Source organism: Molothrus ater, chromosome 10, assembly GCF_012460135.2.
Source record: "Molothrus ater isolate BHLD 08-10-18 breed brown headed cowbird chromosome 10, BPBGC_Mater_1.1, whole genome shotgun sequence".
Taxonomy (NCBI): domain Eukaryota; kingdom Metazoa; phylum Chordata; class Aves; order Passeriformes; family Icteridae; genus Molothrus; species Molothrus ater.
In genome coordinates, this window is record NC_050487.2 from 24,733,155 (window position 1) to 24,757,906 (window position 24,752).

Consider the following 24,752-nt stretch of genomic DNA (forward strand, 5'->3'; position numbering starts at 1 on the left):
CACAGCAGCCCTGGGATGCCCATCCATGGCCCTGGGATGCCCATCCATGGCCCTGGCACACTCTCCCATCTTATCCCCCTGCACTGTGGGCTCACTCCCTTTCTCTAACCCCAGTGTGCTCCAAGGATGCCCAGCAGCACGGTGGCACAAAGGCACAAAGCCCTTTGCTATTTCTGCTGCTCTGACTCCCAAACTGCTCTTTCACAGCCCCACTCATCCCTGGCCATTGTCACCAAATTTCCCCATGGACTGCCACCCTTCCAACCCAAACCCAAACCATTCCATGATGTGACACCACAGAAGAGAAAGATCAAATTCGGTGTTTTAAGAGAGCAGCTCACACGCACTCAGCTTTGCTCAAAGCCACCCTAATTCCCACAGCACCCAGAGAAATCAGAGAAGCCCCTGAGGCAGCCCAGGATGCTGCCAGCCCCCCAGGCATGCCCAGTGCATGCTCGGTGGCACAGCCCAGTGCCCCGTACCTGTACCCCATGGTGCCATGCTGGCACAGCCCAGTGCCCTGTACCTGTAGCCCATGGTGCCGTGGTGGCACAGCCCTGTCCCCATACCTGTAGCCCATGGTGCTGTGGTGGCACAGCCCTGTCCCCATACATGTACCCCGTGGTACCATGGTGGCACAGCCCTGTCCCCATACCTGTAGCTCATGGTGCCGTGGTGGCGGGCGCTGTCGCTCAGGGCCAGCCCCAGCCCGTGCAGCTGCAGGAACCTCTCCAGCCGTGTCCCCTCGGCGCGGGGGCCGCGTGCCCCGGCCCAGCTGGCAGCGCTCCGTGCCCGCGGGGCCTCGCCCGCCCGCCGGGCACACACCCGGGGCGGGGGGATGTCGGTGCACGCCGCCTTGTACAGGTGCATGGGGCCACGGGGCCACCACTGGGCTGGCACTGAGCAGCTCCTGCAGGGACAGAGCCCGGAGCCCTCCTGTGCTGGGTCCTGGAGCCGTCCCTGTGCCGGGTCCCGAGCCCAGAGCCCTCCCTGTGCCGGGTCCCCAGCTGGGCAGGGCTGCTCCCCTGGATGTTCTTCACCCCACTGCAACCAGCCCCTTTGGGGAGATGCCCAGGGTGGATTTTAGCCAAGATCAGCAATCTTGTTCATCTGCTGAGATCTCTCCTGGCCCGGCTCTCCAAGGGGTGAGGGCTGTTGGTGGGAATAGAGCAGTGACCCCATTCCCCAGGTTTTATATTTAGATAATGAGAAATATTTGCCTGGGATTCGACCCAAGACCAACAAACATACACCAAATACTCTCCCAGGGTGTATTTCAGGCCCTGGGCTGGCCAGATGAACTCTGCAGGCATCTCCTCTGCAGCTCATGGGAATATCTTGTTCTGTCACAGGGCATTGCCAGCTCTCACAGCTGGGGTTACCTGCTCTGGGAACTTCTCCAGCATCTGCAGCCTCCTGGGGCGCGACAACTCATCTGAACTGAATGATGATGTTAACAATGATTTCACCACTGCTGAACAGCAAACAAAAAGGTTCTGGCTCATAGATCCACACAATGGTTTGGGTTGGCAAGGACCTTACAGACCATCTCATTCCAAACTCCCCTGCCATGGCAGGGACACCTTCCACTGCCCCAGGCTGCTCCAAGCCCCAGTGTCCAACCTGGCCTGAACAATCCAGGGATGGCTTTTATGGTCTCCATCCCAGAAGGGCCACGGTGACATTTGCTGGTCACAGCAGACAATCCTGCCAAGGTCTGGTTCATGCCACTGAGGCAGATGTTGAGACTCTTCTATTTTAAAAACTCACCCCATTTCAGCCCCAAATACATTAGAAAAATAAGTTAAATAATCAAGTGATGGATGTATCATGAACTCAACTAATCCTTAAATCTTTCAAAGCAGATAAAGAAAGACTGATCCCAGCCCCAGAATATATTTGAAAAGCTGATAATTCAATGTCACAGAGGGGAGTTTGGCAGGAACAGTGGCATTACCCCGTTATTCTTCTTGTGTCACTGTCACACCAGGGCGTGGGTGGCCCTGGGTGTCCCCGGGAGGGTCCTGCCCAAGGATGGGGTCCTGTGGGTGCAGGGGGATCTCAACCCAACTCTTTGCAGCCCAAGGACACTGGAGGGAGGGCAGCGTGTCCCAGGGCTGTCCCTGCCCTGTCCCCAGGGCTGTCCCTCCTGGGCTCTGTGTTTCCTCCCTGCAGTGTAACTCCAGGGCTGTTCCTGTGATCTCTGCTGCAGCTGCCTTTGGTTTTACCTCCTGCCAGCCCCAGCTCATCTATAATGCAATAAAGGTGAACCAGCACTGAGAAATATCCCTGCAAGCTCCTCTGAGTTCTCTGGACACAAGGGTTTTGCTGGTTTGGAGGATCGGGGTTTGTATGGACCTTTAGAAGCTCAGCTCTCCCCGAAGTTATTCCCCAGCCCTTTGTGTTTATGGTGCTGTTGGAGCCCCTGGGTGCCAGCCACAGGCAGGAGGGGCTGGGGAACACCGGGCCCGGAATCTGCCCCCTCCCAGCCCCCAGACCCCTCCTGCTCCCCTCAGGTGCCTGTGAACACTCCTGCATCAACACCCACTCGCTCTTTCTCCCACTTTTACTTCCTTTTCCTTCCACTTATCCCATCCCTCCTGGTTACTGTCCCGACATTCTGATTCATTTCTTACCCAAGCACATCTGTGAGAGCTCGGTTTGTGCCGAGCACTGCAGGCACCCCCATCCTGCCTGGGGCTGGGGAGGGTCTCGGCCGCTTCTCAGCCGGAATCCCGGCGGCCACCGAAGGGAGGGGAAGGAGAGCCCCGGGCCGGGTGCAGGAGAGCCCCGGGCCGGGTGCAGGAGCCCTCCCGTCCCCGCGGTCCCGGAGCTGCCCCGGGTGCAGCTCCCGGGGCTGGGGCAGCATCAGCCGGGCCGTTCCTGCTGCGGTTCCGATTTCAGTGAGGCTCTGACCCCGCACAGGAGATCAGAGACTCGCACGTCTAATTTCCACTAATACCAAGATCCCCTTATATTTTTTTAAAGGAGCAGATCAGATTCTGGAGGCTGCGACATTTAAGACCGATGGGACGGGAGATGCAGCCTCTGCAGGTTCCCCTTCCCTGGGGCTCCTTCCCAGGCTGAGCCCTCGGGCAGGGAGGGGGGACAGGGACCCTCCTGCCACCCACACGGTCCCTGCTCGACAGCAGCAACTTTTGTGCTCCATTCAAACAAAACCACACACACTCGGGCAAATTAGAAACAAGGCTCAACAACCACGCGCAGCTTGTGCTGGAGAAGTTCTGGGAAACCAACAGAGAAGTTTGCAGGATATTCATCTCTGTACAGCATGAATAACCAGAAAAATCAGACTTACAAAACCAAAGACCTTTCTATGATTATTACCATCGCTGTGATGATCATTGTCTGGATTACCGCGGGCAGCAGCAGCACACGGGGCCAGCGGGCAGGACGTACCTGTGCGGCATGCCGGTGGTGTAGGCGATGGTGAACTCGTGGGACAGCTCGCACACCCGCAGGTACCAGTTCATCTCCAGCTCCCGCAGCAGCGCCAGGCGCCGCGCCCGCTGCTGGGGCTGCCCGGCCCGGGCCCGGGCCTGGCCCTCCTTGCTGCTGTCGGCCGAGCTGCGCAGGGCTCGGTCCCGGCTGCCCAGGGACAGCACCGACGGCTTCCTCAGCTTCAGCGACTCCTCGGCGCTCTTGCCGCCCACGGTCCCGGTGCGCGCCGCCAGCATCTCGGAGCGAGAGCGCTCAGCCTCGAGTCATCCCAAGTGACCGCCGCGCTCCTTCTCCCTCCGTGGCCTCGCGCCGGCCTCAGAGCTGTAATTAGAGACGCGGCTGCGGGGCTTAAGCGGCAAGGAGAGCTGCGACCTTCTCATGGAACCATCTGCGGCGGCTGCGGCGTGCCGGGGGCTCCAAAAGCATCACCCCGGGCACAGCCCCGCGCCCCTGCCGGCCTCGGAGCAGCGAGGGCATCCGCTGGAGGCTTCTGGAAAAGCCGTGCGGCTGCCCGGCGCCGCAAGCATCGGAGGTGAAGCCACACGTGTCACCTTGAGGGCGAGCCCTGCCCCACGTGGGCTGGCCCGGGCAAATTGCAGCGCGGAGCATCCCCGGAGCATCCCCGTGCCCATCGCTCCCCTCCTCCTCCTCATGCAGCTCCTCGGGTGCCCCATCCAGCAGGAACTTCTGTTCCCCGCGGGATCTGGAGGAATTTGGGGATTTGGTCCCCCTTAGGATGAGAGCAAAGTTCCGGCCGCTCCCGGGCAAGCGGTGTTTGTTAAATGCACGAAAGGGCGGACTCGGGAATCGCATTAATTCCCCTCTCCGGTCGGAAATGTAAAAGCTGGCACGGAGATTACAGCTCTAATCACAGCGGCCACTTCGGGAGCACGGGCAGAGCCGTGTGCGAGAAAGCCAGAGCCAAAGCGCTCTAAGGCAGCGGGATCTGAGAGCCGCTGCCCCAAAAGCGCCGTAATCGCCCCAAAGCGGGGCCATCACCGCCGTGCCCCGCAGGGTGTCCCGGGGATGGGGCAAAGGGAGCTCGGGGTCCCTGGTGCGGTGTCCCGCTCCCAGCAGGGCCGGCACCAGCTCGGGATGGTTTCCTCTCCCTGCCCCGGGCCTGGAGGCTCCCCCGGCCTCTTCCCAGCATCCACCCCATGCTCCACGCTGTGCCTGGGGCCCCGCCTGACCCCCAGGCGCTTCCCAGGAGGGTTTGGATCCCCACCGTGATCCATCCCTGCCCTACGGGTGCCCTCCCAGCCCCGGGGACGCCCTGGGCCAGCCCCAATGCAGGTGAGGGGGGCCGGGAGCCTGGCAGGGGCTCCTCCTGCTCTGCAGGCACACACGGAGGCTCACTGTGCTGCCAGAGGGGTTACAGGACAAAAAAACCCTTTTTGGTGCTCTTCCAGAAGGCAGTTCCATCACCTTTTGGAATAAGCCCTACAAAATTTACCTCCAACCAGAACTGGCACTATCCAACCTGTTCAGCAGACATGGCACTAAAACAGTCACTGGAAACTGCAAAACTCTGGAAAAACTACTCAAACTTTGAGCTGTTAAAACATTCTAGTCCTGTGCCTGATCGAACGTGTTTATCCTTAAACTTTAAAGTGCTTCACAGCAAGGAAAAGGAGGAGGTTTTTTCCTGGAGTTTCCAGCAGCTCCAGAAGCCTTTACACCAGCCCTGAGCAGTGAAGCAACACACACACGAGCTGAAGCCTCACGAGATCCTGCAGGTCCTTCCACGGGGGAGTTGGTTATCCAATTCCATGTGGATGTTGGTTATCCAAAGCCAAATAAAGCTCCCAAAGAGCTGCATAAAGGCACTTTGTGCTTCCCCAGCCTCCCGTGTTTATCGTTCTGCTAACCACAGGAACTCCCTGCTGCTCCCAGGGCTGTCAGCCTCTCTCAGGTGGATAAAGGAGAGCAGCTCCCAGGGCCCTCAGCCTCTCTCAGTGGATAAAGGAGAGCAGCTCCCAGGGCTGTCACTCTCAGTGGATAAAGGAGAGCAGCTCCCAGGGCCCCCAGTCTCTCTCAGGTGGATAAAGGAGAGCAGCTCCCAGGGCTGTCACTCTCAGTGGATAAAGGAGAGCAGCTCCTAGATCCCTCAGTCTCAGGTGGATAAAGGAGAGCAGCTCCCAGGGCCCTCAGTCTCTCTCAGTGGATAAAGGAGAGCAGCTCCCAGGGCCCTCAGTCTCTCTCAGGTGGATAAAGGAGAGCAGCTCCCAGATCCCTCAGTCTCTCTCAGTGGATAAAGGAGAGCAGCTCCCAGAGCCCTCAGCCTCTCTCAGTGGATAAAGGAGAGCAGCTCCTAGATCCCTCAGTCTCTCTCAGGTGGATAAAGGAGAGCAGCTCCCAGAGCCCTCAGTCTCTCTCAGTGGATAAAGGAGAGCAGCTCCCAGGGCCCTCAGTCTCTCTCAGTGGATAAAGGAGAGCAGCTCCCAGGGCTGTCACTCTCAGTGGATAAAGGAGAGCAGCTCCCAGGGCTGTCACTCTCAGGTGGATAAAGGAGAGCAGCTCCCAGGGCCCTCAGTCTCTCTCAGTGGATAAAGGAGAGCAGCTCCCAGGGCCCCCAGTCTCTCTCAGTGGATAAAGGAGAGCAGCTGCCGGCAATTTGTCGCTCCGGGAGTGGCACTGTCGGGGTGTCGGGGCCATTGTGCTCCGCGTGTTCCCTGGGGCGATGCTCAGGCCATTCTATAGCCCGGCCCGAAAGGAGAGCCCGGCTCGCCTTATAAAAATTGCAGCACGATTGATTTCCTGAAAGCAAAGCTGCCGTGAAATGTCGATACTGGAACCCTCGGTTCCAGGGCCGGGGGCATCTCCTGGGGGCACAAACCCCCCCAGATCCCTCCGGCTGCCGCAGCGATGGCGATGGCCCAGGACCTGGCTGGGATGCGCCAGGGAGCAGCACCTCAAAGGGATCCCTGCTCGGGGCTGGGCTCCTCCTGCCTTCCGTATTCCTTCCGCATTCCTTTTATATTCCTTCTGCATTCCTTCTTCCAGGCAAACGTCTGTTAAAGTAATATATAATAAACCCATGCATTTCTAACTTGCTTGTACACTGTATAAACATAAAGAATCACGTCTAGGAGCTCTCTGCGTGTAGCATGCTGTGAATTTTAACATTACTGATTATTATATTACTTATATGATATTATAGAATTTCTATTAATTAAGAAATTACACCAGGGTTTTAAAATTTCTCTGTCTCTTCATAAAATGCTTTCTAAAATCTGATTTTCATTCCAGTTGCAGTCCCCAGAGTTGGACACAGGAAAGGGGAACCATCTCTTGCCAGGGCTCCCCTCTGCTGTGCCCAGAGCCGTGCCCTGTTTACAGGGAATCAAACACAACCCCCAGATCCTGGAGCCAGGGGAGGCTCAGGAACGCTGAGGGGTGCAGAGGGACAGAACAGCCCTGAAAACCCCCCAGTGCTGTTTGTGCCACTGGCTTTAAAGCAGAACATCTCAGTAACTCCCAGCCTGCAGCCCCCAGGATCAGAGCTCAGCATTAATCCATTTTCCAATGGCTCAGGAACCCTTTTAGCCAAACCTCCTGTTTTCAGATGTAAATAAGAGCAGCTTCTAAACCCCCTGCAGCAGCTGTTTTCTGCTCGGGGGAGCAGCAGGGATGAGTGAATGCGCTGCACACGGGGCCCCTTAAACCTGCTTTGGAAATCTCCTGAGCAGTTTCCCAGCTGGATGTGCCATTGCAGTGACACTCTGTGCTGGTCAGTGTGTGACCCCACAATGTCACACACACAGGAAGCCCAACCTGACTTTCTGCCCCATAAACTGATTTTGATAGGATGAAGGAATGGGTTGGGTGGGAAGGGAGCTCAAAGCCCCTCCAGTGCCACCCCTGCCATGGCAGGGACACCTCCCACTGCCCCAGGTGCTCCAGCCCCAGTGTCCAGCCTGGCCTTGGGCACTGCCAGGGATGCAGGGGCAGCCCCAGCTGCTCTGGGAATCCCATCCCAGCCAGGAATTCCCAGTTCCCAATCTCCCACCCATCCCTGCCCTCTGGCACTGGGAGCCATTCCCTGGCTCCTGTCCCTCCATCCTTGTCCCCAGTCCCTCTGCAGCTCTCCTGGAGCCCCTTCAGGCCCTGCCAGGGGCTCTGAGCTCTCCCTGGAGCTTCTCCTCTCCAGGTGAGTCCTCCCAGGTGCTCCAGCCTGGCTCCAGAGGGGCTGTAGAGTAAAGGAATGCAGAGTAAAGGAATTCCAGAGTGAAGGAATGCAGGACACGCAGTCTGATCCTGCAATCCTCCAGTAATTCCACTAAAACACGCTCACTGCTCATCCTCCCCCTTAAAATGCTCTCAGAATCCCCCCTGTGCCCTGCAGCTCCCACAGCAGCTGCCAGGATCTGCTCCCAGCTCTGAGCCAGCCAGAGGAGCAGCAGCCCAGCACCTGCCAGCTCCTGTCCAGGGGCTGAGGCACCAGGAGCCCTGGCCAGGCACAGATTGATTTGGGATGTGCCTGGCAGTGATCCCTCAGCAGACAAAGGGTCTGGTCCCACGGGAGCAGAGCCATTCCCACCTCCTGATCCAATTAGCCGTGGAGCTCAGGCTCTTCCCAGCCCTCCTCTGCTCCAGGTGAGTGAAACCCCATCAGGGAAAGTTCATTCAGGGGTTTAATCGGGTTTAAGCGGCTCACCCTGCTCTGGCAGCGCTCAGATGTAGTGGGTATGCACAGCAGCTTTGTGCCCCAGCAAACCTGCTCCCACAGAGGGAAGGAACCCTGCAGGCAGCAGCTCCTAAAGCACCTCTGAGGGCACCTGCAGCTCTCTGGCCACGGAGAGCAGCACAACTAACCCAGGCCTTTCTGGGCAAGGCTGCGAGAGATCAGAGAAAAGAGTGAGGAACAATTCTCATCTGAACTCACTGCACCTGGTACTGGGAGCATGTGGAATGTGGTATGGAGATTTGTTTACCAAAGAGTAGTTTCTTAATTAACCAATGGCAATAGTGTTATAATTGAAGGACCAATTAGGTCCAGGTGTATCATAACTGTCTATAAAAGCAATGAGTTTCTTAATAATGATCTATATAATAAAGAGTTTGATCAGCCTTCTGTAAATCATAGAGTCAATGCTAATTATTACTCATTTGGGGATGGCCTGCTGGGACAATTGGAAAGTTATGTATGGCTGTCTGTGGCCAGAGAGCCACTACCACACCCCTGTCACCCCAAACCCCAGAGCAGCCCCCCAGAGCTCCCAGCTGAAGGGCACAGCAGCCTCATCAGCCCATCTGCTGAAATTAAAAGCTGCACTGGAAGTGGCTCTCTCCAGCCTTTTATCTTCTCCAATAATTTCTAGATGTGACTGTGGGGCCAAAGGGCAGTCCCAGCACACCCAAGTGAAGAGCAGAATTCCTGGCTGTGTTAATTAACTCGTTTTTCCCTCTTTGCTGAGTTCAGGCAGGTCACTCATGAGCAGCTCTTCGGGGCTGGCTCTCAGTTGCACCAAGCAGTGACCAAGCAGCCCACGATGAGAAAGGGGAAAGGTTTCCAAGGCCAAGGAGAGCCCAGGCACTCAGACCTCTCTGGAGCAATGTGGGAAGGGGCTGAGGAAGTCCCTGACCAGCTCAGCCAGCACCAGAAGTGCAGAAGCACCCACGTGCCCTTTACTTTTCAGCTGCTTTCCAGCTGCTGGAGCTGGGCAGGTGAGGGCTCCAGGATGGATTCAGAATGATGAATGATAAATTCAGAATGAATCATGAACTCAGAGCAGTCCTGGCCATGCTCTGAGCAGTGCTGGGCAGGTGAGGGCTCCAGGATGGATTCAGAATGATGAATGATAAATTCAGAATGAATCATGAACTCAGAGCAGTCCTGGCCATGCTCTGAGCAGTGCTGGGCAGGTGAGGGCTCCAGGATGGATTCAGAGCAGTGGATTCCCTGCAGGGCAGATGAGGGCTCCAGGATGGATTCAGAGCAGTGGGTTCCCTGCAGGGCAGATGAGGGCTCCAGGATGGATTCAGAGCAGTGGATTCCCTGCAGGGCAGGTGTGGGCTCCAGGATGGATTCAGAGCAGTGGATTCCCTGCAGGGCAGGTGAGGGCTCCAGGATGCATTCAGAATGTCATTGAGGATGGATGCTGTCCCTGGCCAGCCCCCTGTGCCTGGGGGTTGTGTTTGGGGCTGGCAGAGCCCCAGCTCTGGCTGGGAGCTGCCCCCAGGCCCTGGAGCAGGCCGGGCACACGGAGCTGTCCCTCCGCCCCAAAGGCACAGCCCTGCAGCCCGTGGTGCCATTGCCATGGCAATCAGCACCACACAGGCGCTAAAAATAAACCCCAGCTCTGCAGAGATCATCCCGAATCAGCCCTGAGTCAGCCCCAGCCCGGGGCTGTGGGTGCTGCTCCCTGCTCCTGCCCAGCCAGGGCCGCCCCCTCAGCTCCCCTCAGCTTTGCCTTCAGCCGGGTCCAGCCCAGGCTCTGCCACTGAGGGTGCCCAGGAGCAGGTGGGCATCACCCCAGTGTTCATCCAGGGAACCTCCTCTTTTCCTCTAAAAGCCCCAGATTGCCCCAATTCCTGCTGCATTCCCGCTCCCTGAGCAGCATCTCCCCCTCCGCGCCAGGGAGCCCCGGCAGCTGGGCCAGCCCCAGCCCTCAGAAGAGAAGCTGGGCCCTCATCAGTGACTTGTTCCAGGTCACCTTGCCCAAATTGTGGCAGAATTTCTGCAAAAGCAGCGCTCAAAGCATTTCCCAGGGGATAAAGGCTGCTCAAGAGCATCATTCCTGGGCAGAAACCCCTCAGGAGCCAGCAGGGCAGAGCCACACCCTGTGGGTTTATCCCCTTGATAAACCCACAGAACCCTCTCCAAAGTTTCACTGACCCCACAACGTTTTTTTCCACCCTAACATTTAAAAAAGGGAAGAAATCCTGCAAGCAGCTTTATATTAATCTCTGTATTCCCAACCACATGGGAAAGGAGAAATATTCTCTGAAGAGCCCTAATGGGGCTCTTGAGCACACATTTAAATCAATTACATCCATAAAATCAGCTTCCTCAACCCAAAATACACTCCTATTCATAATATAGTTTTACACATCAGTCCTTAAAAAATAAAATGAAAAAAAGTCACGCCAAGGCTCAAACATAATATTTTTATTTGTGGATAAAAATTAAGGCTCACAGTACTTTATCATTTCACAAGCAGAAAAATGTTAAAAATTGAGACTGTTGGGGAGTGCCCCCAATACAAATTCCTCTAATTGCTGACATGTTTTACTGAAGACTCGAGGTGAAGAACTGTACAGGGGCAGCTACACGTATTAGTTTGTAAACTAGGTGCTAGATAGAACTGGTTCTTGAGAAATGTGAACAGAGTGTGATGGTTCTCTCCACTCTGGCTGTCCAGTACACAGGGCTTGCACAGAAACACCCAAAGCTGCTGGGCTGAGCACAGCAACCTCCCAAAAACCAGCCAGAGCTGCTGGGCTGAGCACAGCAACCTCCCAAAAACCAGCCAGAGCTGCTGGGCTGAGCACAGCAACCTCCCAAAACACCCAGAGCTGCTGGGCTGAGCACAGCAACCTCCCAGGACAGCCCAGCAGGGCTCCAGTGCATGGCACAGCTGCAGGCAGGGCTGAGGGGCACAGACTCCACTCCCATGAGCCATTCTGATTCATAGTGCAATAGTTCACGCCTAGAATGTTCAAAATCCAACTTTCTGAGCTGAGGAAGGGCAGGAGGTGCTGCCCAGCCCCAGGAACACAGAGGGGAGCAGCTCAGGGCTCCAGGGATGGTGGCAGTGCATGGCAGGGTCAGGATGCAGCTCCAAGGACTTTTCCAGGGCTGCAGCCTGCAGGGAACCAAAGGCTCCTGCCCAGGAGAGCTGCAAAGGGGGTCCCAGGGCTGTCCCAGCCCCCTGCAGCCCCCAGCCCTCACTGGGGGCACATTTCACCCTCACACACCAACTGCAGCTGCAGCTGCACGGGGACAGCCTGGGCAGAATGCAGCAGGGGCTGGGCTGCAGAGCTCTCTGGATTATTTGCATTATTTTTAGTGATTCCCTCAGCTTTGCTTGTTTGCTGCTGTCAAGGCAACACAGCAGCCACGAGGACGAGCCCGTTGCTGTGAGAACTGAGGGGGTTCTGCCTCTCACCAGGGATTCAGCTCCTGGCTCTGCACCCTTTTTGGAGTGAGACATCACCCAGAAACGACAGCAGCTGCCCCCAGCCCCTCCTGAGCAAGGCTGAATGCACAGAACGTCCCCGGGGAGCTCCCTGTGGGGACAGCCTCACCTGCAGGCCAGGTGCTGCCCCAGCAAACAGCCCCTGCGGGGTGCAGGCAGGCACGGAGCCATCCTGTGGCACAGGAATCAATAATCCCTGACATCACTGCAGCTCTGAGAGGCTGTGACAGCTGTGGGTGCACATCACCACCCCCTTTTGGAAAGGAGGCGACTGACTGAGCAGCTCAGCTCAACCTGCCCAGGCTGCAGAGCCCTCCTGGAGCAGGGCTGGGGGCAGGCAGAGCCCCCACCCCAATTCCTGCCCCCATGGCCCCAGCAGCCCTGGGAGCACTGGCTGGGACGTGGCACCTCCTCCCCCTCGTGCAGAACACCCCTCAGTGACACAGGCAGGAAAACACATTTACACCAGTTGGGCATTTCCTAGGAGCAGAAATTTCCAAACCCCATTTCCATAACGTGTGGGCAGGGAATGTAAGAGCAGGAAAATGCCTGCCACCAAAAATATAGAACAAACTCTTTCAGTATGATTCCAGTTCACAAATCCAGGCAAGGGCAGAGAGGAGGCACAGCCATGGAATACTCCATGTTACTGAACAGTTCAAAGCAAGTATTTCACCCCATAACACTGCAGTGATCTCGCAGCTGAACAAAACACAACTGCTTGAACTGAGAAACCAGGGATAAGAGGGGTGGGTGCACACTGCAGTTGCCCCAGTGAGGGGTGCCAGCAGGCTCCTGGAACCTGCCCAGGTCAGAATCCAGCTGCATCCAGGCTCAGGGGGATGGAAATGGCTTTGCCTCAGAACACCAGGAAGCTCCTGTCCAGCAACCATCTCCAATTATTGCTTCACTACCAGCAGCAGGACAGGAGGGACAGGAGGGGCTGCAGGGCTGGGGAGCTCACACACACCTGGGATGGTCTCACAGACTGAGCTAAGCACAGCACACCCCAAACCCCTGCCAGAGCCAAGCTGCAGAACACAAACCATCACCAGAACCCCTGCCAGAGCCAAGCTGCAGAACACAAACCATCACCAGAACCCCTGCCAGAGCCAAGCTGCAGAACACAAACCATCACCAGGTACAAGGGAAGCACAGGGCAGTGCTGGGACACAGGAGGCACAGCCCAGGAGCTCTGCCCTGCCAGCTGCACTCGCAGTCTGCCCTTGTGCCACGCCAGAGCCACGGGCAGGAGGAGCTGGGAGCTCTGCTGCGGCCCAGCAGGGACAGACACACGGACAGGCCGTGCCAGGAGAGGCCAGCACTGCTCCCCCTCGCTGCCATGCCCAGGAGCACAGAGCAAGGGCACAGGGCACACGCAGCCACTCCACGACTCAACAGCACCCACCACTCCATTTGGCAAAATATTTATTTATAATAAATCCGTCCCAAAGCGGTTGGTCACAAAGAATCAACTCCTCTTACATGTCCGGGCTGTAACAATGCTTTTGGTAGAAGTAAATAAACTGCTTCTTTTTCCACAGTGTACAAAAACAAAGAGACACCGAAATGACAGGCAACAGGACACGGGGGACTGGGGGCACTGGAGAGGCAAAGGCAAAGCAGAGGGGCCTGGCTGGCAGCGCTGGCACCGTCATTTACCCGTACAGTCTCAGCCCTGGGCTGCACCTCTGCTCCAGCAGGGCAGGCTGGTGCCCTGCAGCAGCTCCAGTCGCTCTTTCACAGTACTGCATGTCAACACTGGGAATGGTTTCTGATATGGTTTAGACTGCACACAGTACTTGGAGAGGGAAAAGGGAGTTACTCCCACTCCGTGGTTCCTGGCGGCTTCGATGTCAGGTCGTACATCACCCGAGAGATGCCAGGGATCTTCTTGATCTCTGCCACCATCTTCAACACCACCTGTGGGGCAGGGGAAGCAGAGTATCAGGAAAACAGCGTGTGAAACAGACCTGACGAAAATCTGTCACCCCGGTTTTTTAAGATTTTTAACATTTTCCAAGCCTTTTGATGTTTGCATTCTTGTAACGAGCTTTCTCACACACTTTCTGTAAATAACTTACCGTTTTGCATTCTTTTATAAAAGAAGAGAAATTTGTTAGACTGTTGGTTTGTCCAGTGTCATTGGAGAGGTGGCACTGTCACCCTCCAATCCACTGTCACTTTGGAAATCTATAAATGTTAGAGCCAGAAAATAAACCCCCCCTTTTCCACTTTGAGAACAGTGGTGTGCACTCGTGTTACTTCGTGTCCTTTAGTGACAAAAATCACCCTGGAAAGGCTGGAGGGCAAACTGCTGACACCAGTTGTGCTGGACACCAGAGCCTGCTGGTACCAGCACTTTGCCACCAGACATGGAATAAAATCAGCTGGAAGAAAACCTCTGCTTTCCAGTGAGAGCCATCTTCCAGGGCTCACAGTTAATCCATGTCAGCAGCAACATTCCAGGGGAGAATCTGATGATCCTGAGAAGTTCAGCTTCCTTAAAAATCCCCCAGTTCCCAGCACCACTTACATGACCTGCTGTTCTGTTTATAGTGAAAGCACAAATTAATGCTGCATTGCTCTGCATAGAAAAACTTCATTATTTCCCCCATAAATATTGTTTATTTATTTATGATTATTCTCTATAACCCTTATCACTTAGCCACCACACTACCACCTATCCTTAAAATGACCATTTTTCCTTTTGAAGAATGCAGGGTTTTTGTTTGGGGGTGGGTTTTGTGGTGTTTGGTTGTTTTTAAAGACAAATGAATCCTCATTTGATGCAATGGGACAGTAGTTTACATGGCAACCTGAGCTGTTCTTTCCATGGATGGGCTGCCCTAAAGTAGAGGACTTCAATTATATACAATTACTAAACAATCCTCATATGCTCCTAAAGTGTGTTTAAAATAAAAGGTCAATCCTCCTCCTACAGTGCATTCCCAGAGGGACAAAGTACTTGACTGGACATGGATAAAGTTAGGAAAAAAAGAAAAAGCTTGAACCTGACTCTTAAGTCCCCTTAGTGACCTAAAGAGCAAACAGGGCACTGAGATATTAAACTGCAAGTTCCAGTAAAAGCAGAAGCGCCAAACAAAGGCAATTCCTAACGTCAGGAAATTTCCAACTACTGATGCAAAAATTAACTCAAAATCCCAGGAATGGCTGGGGCATTCTTTCCTTTTAACTGGTGGTATTTTAGCTCAGCTCTGCTAGAAAGCCTTTGAGTTGTCACACCCACCTGCCAGCCCCTCAATTTGTTGGTTTTTCCTCCCAGAACGCCACAACTTTTTAATGATTAATTACAACAGAGAAAAACAGCAATAAACTCAAGGTGAAGGCAGCGGGGGTCAGAGTGCAGTGAGAGGAGAGCTGAGTCAGGAGCAGGGGCTGAGTAGGGAGAGCAGGGACTGAGGAGGGGAGCAGAGGCAGCAAGGGCCCAGGAGGGGAACAGGAGCTGGAACACCAAGGAACAATGAATGCTCCAGGGATGAGCTCCCTGACTTTGGAATATGCATCCATCCAGATGAGGCCAGCACAGAAAAAGTTGTATTTCTGTGTTATTTCCACCAGAATCACCTTTTGTGCTCTGTCCAAGATCATCTAGCACCAAAACCAAAGTACAAAATACATTGCTGTATTGATATGCAAATATCTCATGGGATAGACATGAAATAAGTTACGGTCAGAGTAAAGCATCCACACTGAAATCCACATGGGGCTTTCCCCAACATTTCCCAAATATAGGGCAGATCAGTATTTAAAAAAACCATCCATTCTTATTTTTCAGCAGTGCTGCAGGAGAAAAGCCAGGGTGTATTCCGTGTATTGTGATGGGTGCACACAGGATCCCTCGTGCTGGGGTGCCCTCACCTCCTCGGGCACCTCGCTGCCCGGCGTGGCGGCAATGCCCGTCATGAAGTCGCTGGTGATGAAGGGCCTGATGACCACAGACCTCTGGCACGAGGGCTGCTTCTGCAGGGGGTCCCGGTCGAAGTGCAGCGGGGTCAGGATTATTGGCATCTGGCTGATCTTCCCAGCATAGCCTGCAGCACACACAGGGCACACACGGGCACGGTGACACCAGCTCTGCGCTGCTCCCACCCGCGCTTCCTGCTCTGAACCACGAGTGCTCCTCACCCCGTGGGATATCTGCTCCCTCATCCTGTGGGATATCTACTCCTCACCCTGTGGGATATCTGCTCCCTCACACCCCATGGGATCTGCTCCTCACCCTGTGGGATATCTGCTGCCCACCCTGTGGGATATCTGCTGCCTCATCCTGTGGGATATCTGCTGCCCACCCCGTGGGATATCTGCTGCCCACCCCGTGGGATATCTGCTCCCTCACACCCCATGGGATCTGCTCCTCACCCTGTGGGATATCTGCTCCTCACCCTCTGGGATATCTGCTCCCTCACACCGCATGGGATCTGCTCCTCATCCTATAGGATCTGCTTCTCTCACCCTGTGGGATCTGCTGCTCATCCTATAGGATCTGCTTCTCTCACCCTGTGGGATCTGCTCCCCCACACCCTATGGGATCTGCTCCCCATCCTGTGGAAGCTGTTCCCTCATCTCATGTGGGATCTGCTCCCCCATCCTGTGAATCTGCTCCTCATCCTACAGGATCTGCTCCCTTCACCCCATGGGATCTGCTCCTCCACCTCCTGTGGGATCTGCTCCCCTCACCCCCTGTGGGATCTGCTCCCCTTACCCCCTGTGGGATCTGGACTCCATCCTGTGGGATATCTGCTCCCCCACACCCCATGGGATCTGCTTCCCTCACACCCTGTGGGATTCTGCTCCCCCCATCCTGTGGGATCTGCTCCCTCTGGTCCCACAGCAGTGGTGCAGCTCTACAGCTGCAAACCAGCACTGGGAGGGCTCTGGCACAGGTTCCCAGAGCAGCTGTGGCTGCCCCATCCCTGGAAGGGTCCAAGGCCAGGCTAGACAAGGCTTGGAGCAGCCTGGGATAAGTGGAAGTTGTCCCCAGGGCCTGGAGCAGATGATCCCTGATGTCCTTTCCAACCCAAACCGTTCTGAGATTCTATAAATTGCCACTTGAGATGATCCTCAGCCTTTGCAGGCACGCAGAAAAAATACCAGCTAATCTGTGTTATCCCTGTAACTCACTGTGAATCAGTGGAAGAGCCACTTTCCTTCCCACATAACATAAAACCAGGGGGCTTTATCAGTCCCCATTTCAAGCCCAATAAAGAGATATTCCCAAATAAATCTTTGAAATATTCTTTGAACTAGTCTTCGAAATACTATTCCTTGAAATAGTCTTTGAAACACTCAGGAGAAAGCTCTCCAGTATTGCTGGCTAGGGGTGGGCAGGTAACTCCAGACATTTCCCTCATTTTCCAACGTCTGCTCCTGAAAGGCAATGCACAGCTCCCCAGTTTCCCTGTTTCAAGGAGCTGAAGGTCCAAAATCCAGGTGTGAGGAGCTCCCACTGCTCAGGCTCCCTCCCTCTGCCAGCCCTGGCCTGAGCTGCTGCACAGGGAGGTTTTCTCACTGAGCCACAACTCCAGGCTTATTTTTAGGAGCAATTCATTCACACAGAGCCAAGTGTCACCAAAAGTTAGCGAGACACAGCTACAGCTTTACCAACACAGCCAACAGTGTTATCTCAGCCTTTTGAGGTTAATTCTGTACAAATTCTGTTCACACAGCTCTGCAAACTGAGTCTGGATCCTCAGAGAGAGGGATCTGCTGTAACTTGATTTATAGCAAATACAGGCAGGGCTGATGCAGTGCTTCCCACACAGATCACATCTCCAAAGGTAATTAAGTAAAAACCTGAAGAGGCTGAACCTCAGAACTGTTTATTCCCAGGCTGTGCCTGTGTAGCACATCCAGGGGACCCCACACTCCCTGGCAGTGCAGGGTTGGGGCTGCAGCTTTGACTTCAAGTTAAGAAATCTGAAACCACCACAGGCTGTGAGCATCACCCCCACGAGAAACCTGGCATCTGGGCTTTCACCAAAACCAACACCATTTAAAAACTGTGTCAAGTTCCTTCACCTCAGGTAAACACTGAGCTCAGCAAAGAGAAGGGATTTGGGTAACTGAGTTGCCTGCACAAGTCTGCAGTGAAGCAGCACAGCTTTGAGCTTCATGATGTGTCAGAAGCAAGCCAGTCCCCAAAATCCCCTAAAATTAATTCCTGGCCTTTGGCTATCAGCTTCCACAAATTTTCACTGCCATTCCACTAAGTGATCACTTTTTTGGACTGCCATTCCACTAAGTGATCACTTTTTTTGAGACACCTGCTTGCAGATTTTGACAGCACCACTCTGTTGACGCCCACTGGGTTTGCAGGGGTCTGGAAACACGGGTGTGACCCCTGGGATGAGCTGGAGCACCTACCAGACTCCCTGAGAATGTTGTGAGCCTCAAAGTCAGCTTGCCGTAAAGTGCTGAGGACTCCTGTGGTCAGGAAGGTGGGGGTGACATCCGTGGGGGGCTCCTTGACAGGGGGGCCAAACACATACACCACTCTGCAAGAGACAGAACAAAGCACCCTGCCTCCAGCTGCTGCTGCTGCAGAGCCAGCACCGAGCTGGCAGCCAGCACCAGGCTTCACTCTGCCCACAGCTCTGGACAGGAAAGCACCAGGCCCCCGTGAAATGCTGCACCTCACTGTTAATGAAGGGCTTCAGCACAGGCCACTAACTGCAATTTATAAATCTACACAAGCACATCTGCAACAAAACATCTTCTGAATTCAGAGCAGTCACGTCAGCTTCATGTTTTTAGTGTCGTTCCTTGTGTTTCAGAGGCTGCAGGAGAAGCAGCAGAGTTGGAGAGGCCTCGTGCATGGATCCACCACGAGGGGCTCCCAGCTGCTGTGTGGGCCTGCAGACACAAAGCAGGAGTGCTTGTCTGAGGCCCAAAACACACAGATACACCAGTTTGTGTGTGGATTTCTGTGTGGAAGGCAAAGCCAGCTGGGCAGGAGCCTCCTCAGTGTGGCTGGAACAGCAGAGGAGCCTGCAAAGAGAGCAGAGCTCCCAGAGCTGTGGGATGCTCAGGAGGGCACTGCTGAACCCAGCAGAGCTTAAGGAAATCAGCAGTGCTCTGAAGCCACAAACTGGCTTTTATTTTCATTTTTTGACACACTCTGGAACTGCACAGGCAATCCTGATTTACGCCTTCTTTTGTCCCCTCTGCACTTAATTTAAACAGGTGCCTTGCAATTCCAGGTCTCACCTTTCAGAGTAAAAGCTCTGTCAGTAGGTGTCACTTACGTGAGAAAATGAAGTTTTGCTATAAGCAATTCTAAGCACTTTTGGCAGAAATCTCACAGCCAGGCAAGGAGGGTATAATTCTCCAGAGCTGATTTCATGTCTAAGCACCTTCAGCTGCTGGAAAAGTTATGGACTCGAGTGGGCAGGAAATGTATCCTCAGAGAGCTCAGCTGAGATCAAACTGCCCAGCTTTGGAGCCCTCCCTGTGCATCAGAACTGACAGCCCCTCACAAATCCCTTCCTGACACAAGGCAAAGCAAAGTGCAGCACATCACAGCTCAGCCCCAGCCCCAGCCCTGCAGAAGAGATTTGCATAAATTAAAGTGGGGGCTGCCTAATCCAAGGATATAGGCCAGCAATTTCTTTTCAAGGAAATAAATCCATATTTTGATGTAGTGTGTATTTTGTGACCTCTGTATGAGACACCTGTCCAACATATAAAAATAACACAGCCCAGACTAAACAGAGAAACGTCTGCACCTGCTAAACTTCCACATGTGAATGAGACAATTAAAAATAAAGGTAGATCAGTACTCACCTGTTGATGTTGTGGCACATGCGTGGTATGAGCCTGGCAAGGAACATCAGGGACTCCCAGTGTGGGGCATCCTTGCTGGAGATGCCACAGACGTAGCTGTAGGAGCGACAGTCACCCTGGGGACACAACAGCCACACTGAGGGCCAGCCCTGCTGCCACAGCCACTCACAGCTCCTCCTGCCCATCCTGCAGGTGACAGCAGCACAGCTGGGGACAACATCCAGCACACACCGAGCTGCTGACACCAGTGAGAGACTGAGTGGGTCAGAAAACAGAGAGCAAGATGAGAGAGCTGTAAAAGGAACTAGTCAGGCTGGGAAGGCTCATCTCCAGTGGCCAGTGTTGGTATTTAGGTGACAAAACACAGAAATTTGGTGACACTGCAGCCTGAGACAGTAACCAAAGCTGACTGCAAAGAGCCACACGCAGCATTAGGCAGGTGAAGGTAAGATATGAGAAGGAATTCAACACTGAGGGTGCAGAGAAAGGTGCTTGACTGCTCAGGAAGGCAATCCCAGAGTTACTGCACACAGCTCCAGGAGTGCCAGCCCTGCACCTGCACCTGGCTGTGTCTGTCCCACGGGCAGGGAAGGGGAAGGGACTCAGCTGCTGCCCAGATCCCAGTGCCCTGCACTGCTCCAGCTCCTCAGGGATCAGCACAGCTCACACAAGTGCTGGAAAGGGCAACAAGCAGCCCAAAAGCAGCAGAGTGGGGTTTTACACAGTGCAGCCGAGCTCTCCTGAGCCTTGCTGGGGCCAGCAGGGTGACAGCAGAGCTCAGGGGCTGCAGTGACCCCCCCAGGCTGGACAGTGCCCCCAGAGAGCCCCTGGCACCGAGTCAGGGACCCCAACCCTGCCTGCACCCACCAGGCCAGGCTGGCACAGCTTCCCTGCACTCACCAGGCCAGGCTGGCACAGCTTCCCTGCACTCACCAGGCCAGGCTGGCACAGCTTCCCTGCACCCACCAGGGCAGGGCTGACACAGCCCCTGCAGAGCCAGGCTGCATTCCCAGCCCTGCACTCACCAGGCCAGGCTGGCACAGCTTCCCTGCAGAGCCAGGCTGCATTCCCAGCCCTGCACTCACCAGGCCAGGCTGGCACAGCCCCTGCACTCACCAGGGCAGGGCTGGCACAGCCCCTGCAGAGCCAGGCTGCATTCCCAGCCCTGCAGCTGCACAGGGGCTCCCCAAGCCTGCCCTGCTCCCTGCACAGCTGGGGGAGCCCTGTACCTGCACTCCCACAGTTTTGATGGGCAGCAAGAAGGCATTCAGTGAATGTAGGCTGGTGATCTGCATCAGCTTCTCCTGGTCCTCCTCACTCGTGCACGCCTTCACCCTCTGCAGCAGCGTGTGGGGCTGCCAAGGATGCAGAACAAAAATTTAAATACATTAAATTAAACACAGCTCCCAGCCCCTCAAACACAACCTGCACGGCACAAATAAAATTGTAATTTAAATAAATGTTTGCTTAGTCTACATTTACCCCTTGGAGCTATTTAAAGCAGACCCCTCATCTGACAATTAAACATCAGCTGAAGCACTTCTCTGTGATTACACTGAGTTTGAAGCTGAAGCTCTCCAAGGCCATAGGGGAAGCTCTTTTCCTGTGCTCATTTTCTCCTTCACAAAGCTGCACTTTCCAGTTTTATGGCACCACAATTGCACCTTTTAAAGGAAAGGCAGATGGAAATCCCTGCCCTTCAGGATTTACCAGAAAGGCTCTGGAAGTTGTTTTGAACTCACATCTCAGAGCAGACCCCAGTAATGCCTGACACCCTCCACAAAGGTCAGCACAGGTAGGAGATGGGGAAGTCAAACATCAGCCACTGGAAATTCCAGGTTTTGGATCAGGGCACCTGGGCAGCTCCTGGCTCCTGCACTTGCATTTACACACCCAGTGACTTTGGGGTGTGCAAACCTGGAATGCTACAACTCCTTCAGGGGGGGAAGACCTTTTCCTGTCACTGTGTGATCTCATCTGCACAAAGTTTAACTACAACAGGATTTGTTTATTATTTGAAAGGTAAATAAAGTTCCATTTTCCAGAAATGGTTCAAAACACTTGCACCAGTGACAGCACTAAAAATTCCACTGAACAGCTTCAATTGAGCTGCACTTGGAGGCAGCATTCCTCAAGGAGCACAAACCTTTTAACCTTTCAGCAGACTAAACCTCCTTTTAACCTTTCAGCAGGCTAGGCCTCCCTGCAGCTCGCTTCAGAGCCATCACTCAAAATTAAAATTTAGGATTTCCTTACCTTCTTCACACTGGCAGAAAAATCTGCCACTATTTTCAAGATGTTGTTTGTTTCTGGGAAGTCTTTGCACACGTAAGGTTCCTCAGCACAGATCACTCTGATTGCTAGGCCAGGGCCTGCAAAGCAACGTTGAAGAGATATTATACCAAATAACAGGAAGCTGGTTTTCAGCTGGAAGAGTGGAACAGTGAGTCAGTCACTGAGTTTTGTGCATTCTGCCATTCTATCTAAGCTTCAGCTGTCTAAACACCCTCAAGGACCGGAAGAAACCAACCCATAATTGCCAACTTTGCTGTTTTCTAGTGGAGAACTCGTGTTGGAAATGTTGAATATTTACTTTCAAGACAGCAAATGCCCCTTGGAAAGGCAGAGCCAGGCCATTATTCCAGCTCAGGCAGAGCTCACTGCACTTACTGAGAACTCCTCTTTTGGCTTCTCCCATCAAAGCCAAACAAAGCTCAATCATAAAACATTATGTGAATTTATCAAGCTGCTCTCAAGTCATCTTTCCTGAAAGATTGTGCCTAAGTGAAAGCCTAAATCCTTTTTTTCTGTGTTTGAAGATCAGTTCTATACTGCAGTGACTCTGGATGTGCTGAAGAGCCCTGCTGTGACCCAGCAGCTCCATACCTGGGAAGGGATGCCTGGACACCAGCTCTTCAGGCAGACCAAGCTCTCTGCCCAGCACTCGCACCTCGTCTTTGTGGAAGTCTTTCAGTGGTTCTATTACTTTACCCTAAAAAAGAACATTTAAAAAAAGAGGCAATTTACACTCCAGCTCACATATCCCAACAAAAAGCCTCAAATGTTCAGGTTCTGGCACCTAAACTGGCCTGACCTCACAGCACCAGTGCCAACAATTCCATAAACACTGGAAAGAAATCCCAGGTGAATGTGGGCTTTGTAGAACAGCTGCAGGACAGAGGGTGAGACCAGGAAGCCCCAGGTTGTGGCAGAAGAATCCGTGGCTCCAGCAGGGCAGACAGACCTGTAAGGCCAAGCTGGCTCTGCCTGCAGGAACTCAGACCTTTCTTGTCTCTGCTGGATGCTCAGAGCAACCCCACAGCCCTGAAAGCACCTTGTGCAGGGATCAATACTAAAAATGGGATTATTAGTTCTCTCCTGTGGGTAGCTGGTAACTGAGCACCTTCCATCAGATTGCTGGGTGAGGCCTCTCTGCTGTGCTGGCTCCTTCTCTGAGTATAACACAGTCAGAGAACTCACCACTCCAGTGCCAGAAAACCAAACCAGGCAGCCTCCCACCTTTGCCTGACATGCTAACACTAAAGAGCTGCGCACAGAAAGGGGTTTAAAAGGCTGTTCTGGACTGCACACAAACAGACCCTTGGTAACAGAAGAAATGCAATAAATTACAATGACAATGGACTCTCAGGGGCCTTGTGACAGCCATCAGTGCCAGTGGCAGGAGCAGCAGAGCTCCTGGTTTGGTGCTGGCTGGGTGGCAGAGGCGGGGGCAGCACAGTCCCTGGTTTGCTGCTGGCAGGAGCAGCACAGTCCCTGGTTTGCTGCTGGCAGGGGAAGGCAGGGGCAGCACAGTCCCTGGTTTGCTCCTGGCAGGGGCAGGGGCAGCACAGTCCCTGGTTTGCTCCTGGCTGGGGCAGGGGCAGCACAGTCCCTGGTTTGCTCCTGGCTGGGGCAGCACAGTCCCTGGTTTGCTCCTGGCTGGGGCAGCACAGTCCCTGGTTTGCTCCTGGCTAGGGCAGCACAGTCCCTGGTTTGCTCCTGGCTGGGGCAGCACAGTCCCTGGTTTTGCTCCTGGCTGTGGCAGGAGCAGCACAGTCCCTGGTTTGCTCCTGGCTGGGGCAGCACAGTCCCTGGTTTGCTCCTGGCTGGGGCAGGGGCAGCACAGTCCCTGGTTTGCTCCTGGCAGGGGCAGGCAGGGGCAGCACAGTCCCTGGTTTGCTCCTGGCAGGGGTAGCACAGTCCCTGGTTTGCTCCTGGCTGGGGCAGGGGCAGCACAGTCCCTGGTTTGCTGCTGGCTGGGGCAGCACAGTCCCTGGTTTGCTCCTGGCTGGGGCAGGCAGGGGCAGCACAGTCCCTGGTTTGCTCCTGGCTGTGGCAGGAGCAGCACAGTCTCTGGTTTTGCTGCTGGCTGGAGAAGGCAGGAGCAGCACAGTCCCTGGTTTGCTCCTGGCTGTGGCAGGGGCAGCACAGTCCCTGGTTTTGCTGCTGGCTGGAGAAGGCAGGAGCAGCACAGTCCCTGGTTTGCTCCTGGCAGGAGCAGCACAGTCCCTGGTTTGCTCCTGGCTGGGGCAGTGCCAGCAGCAGCCCCGGGCTCACCTCCTCGCGCAGCTTGCGGATCAGCTCGGTGTCGTTGTGGTGGGTTTTGATCACCTCAGCCTTGCCACTGGCCACCAGGGAAGCACTCTCAATCAGGTCAGGCCTCAGGGTGCCCTGAGCAAGGAACACCTCCTCGGGTTTCAGGTTCATCTCCCCGATGACCTCGTTGGCAATCTGCAGGAGGGGCACAAAGAGGAAGAGTTCCGGCACTTTTGGGGCTGTCAAAGATCTCAAGAATGAATGAATTTTACAGCAGGGAGCTGGAAAAGCACAACCAACCAGCAAACTCATGATGCCACTGTCCCACTGCTGAAACACTCCTGTAACCCCATCTTGTGTTGAGCAGAAAATGGAAAAGGCATCCCCAGAGCACAGGAACATCAGTCCCTGTTTAATATTCTCCCTGTCCTTCCCAAACCCTTCTGGGTGCTCACACAAGCACCCACTAATTAACCACCAGCACTGATTACACACTAAAAGATGTACCCAGGAATCACAGTATTTAAAAACTTCAACCAAACAACCAGTAAACATTACCTTAACAAAGGTGTCACCGATAATTTTTCTCTTTTCTTCAGGACTTGTAGTCATATTTAAGGTCTTGCTAATTCTTTTACGTGGAGTTCTGTCCTCGTCTGAGATGGGCAGAGTTGTTGTGCCATTATAGAATGAATGGGCTGCATTCACCACTGCAGGAAATCACAGGGAGTTTTTTCTTTTTTTTACAAAATCAATAAAGATTTTTGTGCAGGTTACAAAATAGAAGTTTCACTTTATTGCTTTAAA

At 54.2% G+C, this 24,752-nt stretch overlaps 1 protein-coding gene across 3 annotated transcripts in view; it reads right to left on the reverse strand.

Moving 5' to 3' along the window:
- Positions 1 to 10,558: 10,558 nt before the first annotated feature.
- The window catches only part of GMPS (guanine monophosphate synthase), a 28,737-nt gene continuing 14,543 nt past the window's right edge, over positions 10,559 to 24,752 (reverse strand). The window contains exons 8-17 of one of the 3 annotated variants that reach the window (XR_008508552.1): positions 24,504 to 24,655; positions 23,967 to 24,140; positions 22,296 to 22,401; positions 21,666 to 21,781; positions 20,639 to 20,764; positions 19,410 to 19,525; positions 17,991 to 18,121; positions 15,486 to 15,658; positions 11,003 to 13,526; positions 10,559 to 10,920 (exon numbers count right to left, since the gene is read on the reverse strand). Coding sequence is in view for 1 of the 3 variants with exons in the window: in XM_036388952.2 (XP_036244845.1) it covers positions 13,425 to 13,526; positions 15,486 to 15,658; positions 17,991 to 18,121; positions 19,410 to 19,525; positions 20,639 to 20,764; positions 21,666 to 21,781; positions 22,296 to 22,401; positions 23,967 to 24,140; positions 24,504 to 24,655 (1,196 nt within the window). In the remaining 2 variants the exon portion in view is untranslated. Of the gene's footprint in view, positions 13,527 to 15,485; positions 15,659 to 17,990; positions 18,122 to 19,409; positions 19,526 to 20,638; positions 20,765 to 21,665; positions 21,782 to 22,295; positions 22,402 to 23,966; positions 24,141 to 24,503; positions 24,656 to 24,752 lie in introns of all 3 variants that reach the window. The other 2 variants (XR_008508553.1, XM_036388952.2) reach the window with 2 other exon arrangements.